The sequence below is a fragment of the Frankliniella occidentalis genome, unplaced genomic scaffold (assembly GCF_000697945.3).
Source record: "Frankliniella occidentalis isolate FOCC.00 unplaced genomic scaffold, Focc_3.1 Scaffold143, whole genome shotgun sequence".
Classification (NCBI taxonomy): domain Eukaryota; kingdom Metazoa; phylum Arthropoda; class Insecta; order Thysanoptera; family Thripidae; genus Frankliniella; species Frankliniella occidentalis.
Window position 1 is genome coordinate 78,013 of NW_026267270.1, and position 6,959 is coordinate 84,971.

At 52.9% G+C, this 6,959-nt stretch overlaps 1 protein-coding gene across 9 annotated transcripts in view; it reads right to left on the reverse strand.

The window, feature by feature from the left end:
- LOC127748672 (glutamate receptor ionotropic, kainate 2) overlaps positions 1-6,959 on the reverse strand; it is a 28,067-nt gene that overhangs the window by 12,409 nt on the left and 8,699 nt on the right. For all 9 annotated transcript variants that reach the window (XR_008011536.1, XR_008011538.1, XR_008011537.1 and 6 more), the window contains exons 2-5: positions 5,250-5,390; positions 3,701-3,856; positions 2,104-2,288; positions 1,749-1,906 (exon numbers count right to left, since the gene is read on the reverse strand). Coding sequence is in view for 5 of the 9 variants with exons in the window: in XM_052270923.1 (XP_052126883.1) it covers positions 1,749-1,906; positions 2,104-2,288; positions 3,701-3,856; positions 5,250-5,337 (587 nt within the window). In the remaining 4 variants the exon portion in view is untranslated. The remainder of the gene's footprint in view (positions 1-1,748; positions 1,907-2,103; positions 2,289-3,700; positions 3,857-5,249; positions 5,391-6,959) is intronic.

Consider the following 6,959-nt stretch of genomic DNA (forward strand, 5'->3'; position numbering starts at 1 on the left):
GCCCCGGCCTCAGTGAGGACAGGTCGGCGACAGCATTTTTATTACATCGGATTGTGCAAAGGTGGGTTGCGCCTGGCCCGGGCCAAGGCTGTTGGGCCCATAAAGGCAAAGTGGTACTGGAAGCTGAGAGCAGATGAATATTATTTGTGTGTACGTGTACGACACAGCAAGCAGTCTTCCGGCGGTGTAGGGCTGGATGGAATTGGTTGCAGATCCGAGTTCAGCAGCAGTATGATGGACCCTTATCATCCGACATTGCCTCTCACAATGAAGAATATCTTTGTGTATTTACAGTATTTTTGGCGAGAAGTACATTTACTTCGACCAGAAGTAAATGGTCACAGTGTAGAGTTCCCCCATTTCTGTAGTGATGTCTGTACCCTACGACTTTTTGACGCCATGGAATGGAGAGCTTGATTCTTCTCAGTCTCACGGATGTCGGACGAAATTATCAATCAGATTTCCAACTCATGTGTCACCCTTTCTCGGACAGCCCGCAGGCTGCTATTCGGCGCCCCGCCGATGTGCATCAGGCCGTCTGCCCTCAGTCCCAGTGCAATGACATCGAGTGTCCCGCTGAGGCATGCCGGAGCATGCCTCCCGCAATGCACGGCCGGGACTCGGCAAATCGATACCGGCCACGCTCGGCCACGCTCGGTCTCGTGGCCATTTGGAAGCGAGCCAACGGCGGGGTGGGGCGACGAAACCCATCCTATTGACGACGACGGACATTTGTTGGCAGTGTCCATGAGTAAAGAGAGTGAAGCTGGAAAAGGAGGGGAAGGGGGGGGGGGGCGATCGGGGCAGCAGTCATCAGCGCCGGTGAGAACAGTTGTAATACCCACACGGACTGACCAGGGACACTTGTTGGCGCCAACACTGTCCCTTCCCGAACGCGGGTCACAGGTCAGCGCTGGCAGGGCATCTCCTCCGGTCGATCGGAGGCACCAGCGGCGTGATGCTGCCGTCCGGCGGCGCCTGCCCGACCCACGCTGGCCCAAATCGGTTTGTTTGTCCGGTTGTCTAACAGCGCCTGGGGGAGCAACAGCCCCCTCCTCTCCCTCCCCTTTGGGTTTTGTGGGCGGCAGCACTAACCCTCCACCCCCCTCTTTTCCACTCCACCAACAGCACTGCTGCGGGCAGCAGCAAACGAGGTCCGCCGCCGTGCAAGATTTAGGACCCGGCCTCATCCACCTGGAGGACGCCGCTGCTCTCAGCCCCGCCCCGGTCATTGCTCGGCCAGTTGTCTCGCGCACGCACCCATGGGGCCCTCCTGCTTGCGCCCAGTCTCCGCCCATAGTCTCCATCTCCACCCAGTCTCCGCCTTAGTCTACGGCTTGTCTCGGACTTGTCTCACGCTTGGCGGGTAAGCACGGGCCACGAGGTTGCAGCACTTTACGGCACTCTTCCGGCTTCCGCCGCGGCATTTCCGGGCCGGACCCGGCGGACAGCCGAGGCGGTGCTCAGCGCGCACCCTCCCAGCACTGCCTTCCATAGCGCCCCGGACAGTCCGACTTTGTACCGGTTGCGAGTCTCGGCCGCCCTTGCACGGGCACAGGTGCCCTCCCTGCCACCGCCCCTAGCCCAGACCATACTTTTCGCCCAAGATTTGAAAATATATGAGCATAGTATTATTCTTATTATTTCTACTGACGCGAACTTTATTATGTCCAGACGGGGGACATCCGGGATTGTAATATTTGCTGACAAGTGTTTCTTCTTTCTGTCTGTTCTGGCGCCGGGCTCACCGGTAGTCGTTGCCGTCGCCGAGCTGCCGCACGGCGATGGGGAACTCGGACGGCCCGTGCGCCTTGAGCAGGTCTTGGATGCGCACCAGGCCCTCGTTGTTCTCATAGATGATGGTGAAGGTCCGCCAGCCCCATGCGCGGACAATGTCCACGTACGCCTAAGAGAAGAACATCCTACTTTACTTTCCTCGTTAAAAAGAAATAACTTCGGTATTCCCGGGGCAATTTCGTGCTTTGCAGTTTTTTCTTTTGTTTGGTAGGAAGTTTTTTGGCAGACACATAATCCATTTCGCGGTGCCGCCGGCCCTAATGGTCGGCTGGCAGTTCGGCCGCCTTAATCCGCCCCATCCGTTACCTTGGACAGAGCGCTGGGGTGCGGGTACAGGTTGACCAGGCATGACTCCCGCCGGATGCGGAAGTCCCATCGCGTCTCCAAGTGCGGCACCTCCATCGTGTCACAGATGGACTGCACATGGCTGGCTGTCTGCCCCGACTGTGGCCCGAAGATGGCGGCGACGCCAGACTGCAGCAGGTGGCACACTGGGGAGCAGCAAAGTTAAGAGTCACTTTAGAAATCAGCACGAAGTCGACTCAAGTATCAAGGAAGAACCGCCTCGGCGAAAGAAAAAGAAAGTATTGCTGTAAAGAAAATATATTTCATTAGAAGAAGATGAAACAGTGCTGGAATGAAGTTATAACCCAAGAAGAAGCGAAAGAGAGCCCCCTTTGTCCTTTTGTCCGACTAATCAAGTTACACCGTGACCTCGAGGCCCGGAGGGAGAGCCCCGTCCTGGTGGCCTGGCCCTGGGGGTCGGACAGGATCACGTAGAGAGGGCACCTCAAGGGCACTGCGAGAACAAAGGTATGTGACAAAGTCGCCACGGGGCAACCCTGAAGGAAACATGAACGCCTGAACGCCTTTCGAAATGTGCCCTTCTGGATAACACGACATCCAATTACAGGGCACGAGTACTGCGGAAATTATCGGTTAAAATAGAGATTTTGAGCTCATTGTGGTACTGGCTGTAAGATGCGAAAAATTGCGAACCACCTCAAAGCAGGAGCCTCGCATGAGCCCAAACTGGCTCGCTGGAGACGAGTGTTTGTTCCGACGTGCTCATCTCTCTAATGCCAATTTCTCATTCTTTCCATCGTAAGTATATAACTTTCGAAATATTTGTGTTTTTATTTTACATAACGAAGCCCAACTCCTGAGGAGAAAAACTATGGAAGTTAAAATCTTCTCTTATACCGCGTGAAAAAGACAGGGGACTCCCGCGGTAGACGAGCTCCCTGAGCAGAGCGCTGCCGTTGACGTGGGGCGGGGGCAAATGTGTTGCGGCTTCACTCCAGCACCTGGCCAGGTCCGGGCCCCATGAGCAGCGGACCGGACCGCACGGTCTCGACGGGAAACTTCCACCAGAGTTGCAAAAACTTATCCATAACTGGAGCGCGGGGCGCAAAGGGAAAGGAGAGAGATAGAAAGGCGCCGTCTGTCACAAGTCTTCGCTGTCTGGTCTGCCTGCAACACCGCCCGAAATATTTCTCAAACCAAACAATGCTTGTACATGGATCATTTACGGCCGTTGACGCAAGGGCAAGGGGCAGAGTTTAAGGCAGGAAGTTTGATGTATTTACTGAGCAAAATAGCTGTAGGTTTTACAAAAAAAAACTTTCATGAGGGGTTTGGTAAAATTACGAGCACTGTTTCGTGGAGTTCATTGACAAACAAAAGCTAGTGGTCAAAAATTAACAACTCTTTTGCAATCATAAATTACAAAACGTATTGTAAATCTACGACGTTGTTTTTCACTGTGATATTAAATCCAGAGATGATGGTATTTCACATCTCTTTGATGAACTATTTCTAGCTAGGGTGCACTTCACAATCTTGTACAATTGAGTCCCTTCGATCACCGCATCACGTGACTGCTGGTGCACGAACTACTCACCGCTTTTGGAAGCGCGGAACGAGTCCTGCGGGGAGATCTTCTCGATCTGCCCCGAGAGCCGGGCACGAGGCAGCAACGTACGATCAGCGTTGATCCTCTCCACGGCGTAGCGGAAGGCCACCTCCTGCGTGTCGTCCGCCGGGTGGAACAGTCCACCTGTTCACAACAATGTTGCTCTTACCAAAAACAGATATGCGGTCGAAGAACTGCCTTGAACTGCGGTCAACTCTAGTGCTGAGGAGCAGGAAAGTGAGCTATGATATATGCGGTCGCGTTTTAGCCAAAAGGGCGTAGGTTTTAAAAATGGAAAAGATCACGATAATTTTCTTTGGTAGGGGTGCGCAGTGCGCCCTGCTGTCAGCAGCAATGCGGCATGCGGCGATCCGACATGAGTCAGCTCGGGCCTTCATGACCAGCTGAGCGTGCTTGCCAGCTAGGCTGCGGAGCCACGAGCTTGCACACCAAGGCCGCTGGGCCGCAGGCAGCGAAGCACGGAGACTACATATACCAAAATGAGTTGGAATTATGAGTTACTCGTAATAACATACAGTCGGTTCAAAACGTTACCCGGCAAACTAGGTATACTCCTAGAAATGAACGCGAACCTTTATCCATGCTAGAGATTCTCCAAGTGCGCGAATTCGCACCCCATGATTTGCAAGGCCACTTGCAGGCCAAATGTGTTCTTTGAATCGACGGGATTCCTTTGAACCAAGTCGAATGAAATTGTGAAATTTAAGGGATTTGTACTGGCTGCAACGTGCAACGTTGGGGATTTTTCTTTGTTCACAGAAAAAAAGAATTAGCTCAATTAGCTAATGAATTTGCTAATACGGCCTTAGATTAGAATATTAGCTCACCTAGATAATTATGAGCTAATGAACCAAAAAAAGAATTAGCAAACTAATAATGTGATCTAAGGCCATTTTGGTGAATACATTAGCTATTTTGGCTAACTAGTTTTTTCCGTGTTCTAAGGACTGACTTTCTTTCGTTGTAATATTCTTCTCTTTTACAGAAAGCTGCAAATTCCTTTGAACATGGCCAAAGGACTTATTCCGCTGATTCAAAGACCACATTTTCTGAGTGGACGGTCAAATTAATTCAAACTGGTGTATGTGCGACAAAATATCCACAATTTGATTCAGGTTAGGAGTATGCGGGGAAAGATCTATTGTACGCCCTTGAGGGATGGGCAAATTGGTAATTTTCTGGAATAGAAAAAATGCCTATTCGTTCATTCGCAACAGCAGTGTAAAGAACTGTTACCCATACAAGGTGGGTGATCCTCGCCGTGTTTTTTTTTTTCTGCTTATACTGTACCGCATTCATGCGTGCGGACGGGTTGCATACTCGCAGGGGGCCGTAAGGCGCCATGGCGAACGACGATAGGCAAGCCCGCCCGCACCGCACGCATGAATCCGGCACAGTATAAGCAGAAAAAAAACTACAGCGCGGATCACCCACCCTGTATTCAAGAACGGTAGGAATAAATCGCATCGCGATGTTCCTCGCTACTTTGTAGTTGAGTGTGATGAGCAACACTCACCGATCCTGATGACATCCGGCAGGCCGCTCGCCGAGGTCAGTGCGGCGGCGATCAGCAGGGCCAGGCGGCAGAGCGCGCCCAGCCGCATAGCGGAGGCGGCCAGGACTCGGCTCAGCCCGGCGCGCGCAGCCGGCGCAGCCCCTGTGGCAGGAGAGGAAAGGCTGCAATTCGACCAGCTTTTGACAATGCGACCAGAAACAAACAAACAAAAAACCAGAGCAACTTTTTTTTTATTTCGTGCTCAATAATAATAAAGAAAAATAAAGGAGGAAAATGCGACACTCTCATCGTCCCCGGCATACTACAGTGCCACTCACGGCCCCCGCTCCACTAAAAGCCTCCGCCATCACCCGCTCGTCCAACCTTGCCTCACACACTCGCGCCAGCACCAAGAAAGGGGCCGGCTGCACCGCAAGTGCATGCATTCAGAGGAACATCGATCGCATTCAGTAAAAGGGTAAGCCCGCACACCCCGAAATGGTAGACAGAAAAAACCTTGCTGGAATGGAAACCGCGCAGCTTAAATTTTCTCTCTGCCTTGTGGGACGTGGTGGATGGTCCCGGCCGCAATCCCCGTGAGGTATGGTTGTCTCCAGGGACGGAGGAAGGACGCCCAGAACGCGATAGGGGCGCTGTAATGGGAAGGGCGCAGATAGGGAGGGGAGGTCAAACCTAGTGCGCACGTAGTGATAGGCGGTGATAGTAATGGGAGGGCTTAGAACAGAGCCAAAAACTGATCAGATCCTACACACATACACACGCTCACTCAATCTACGAGTAGGAACGAACCACACGCCCGAATGCAGTGCAGTGAAACCAAAACATAGTACGGGGCTTTATAAAACTCTATATATGTATAGTGCGACCGTGCGTCACGTGACAAGAATGAGGGAGGAGCTGAGCGGCTCGGGAGGTAGCAGGAGTAGTATGGTGGGCTGGCTGAGGGGATTGTGGGCTTCGCCTCCTACTCCTACGCTTCAGCACTGTGAAGTCGGTTGCCATTTTTGCTTGAAATAATGCTTTGGCATTATTTTCAAACACTGCGTAATTTTGGCCTGCTGTAATTTGGCATACAGTTTAGAATTAAGAAGGTGGTACTGGACTTGGCGGCGAAGAAACGTAATAGAGAAGGGTGTAGGGGGCGGCAGCCGACATAGCAGCCGGTAGTAGAGAGTAGCAGGCGGTCCCACAGCACGACCTCGTTCTTGCCCGGTTTGAAGCTCCCGCGCCCGCGCTGCAGACTCGGCTCGGAGCAAAAACACCCGCCGTGCCGTGATTCGGGCTGCTCGGCCCACCGCGCCGGGCGCCCGGCCCGAGCGCCCGCGCCACCAGAAGTCCATTAACATTTAGAGCCAAGTTAATGAAGCAGCCGGGCTTCTGCTGGCCGGAGCTGGGGCGGCGCTCACCGGCGCCCACTCACACGCGCCCCGCGCGACACTTGTGACCGCGCCCACCCTTCCTTCCTTTACTTTCCTCTTCCCCTCCACTTCTTTGACGGCTTCGAAAAGTGAAGACAGCGCGACAGCACGGCACCAGCCCCTCCTCTTACGCGCGAGCGATGCATTACCAGGTCATGATCATATAATCTATGTACATGCTCTTCTCAGTTTATGTTGTTTTTTTCCAAACCTTGTTTGTTTGTCCGCAGGGTGGTCTGCTGGCCCCGGCGCCCCCTAACACAATATGGATACTAGTAATGAGGGGAGATGG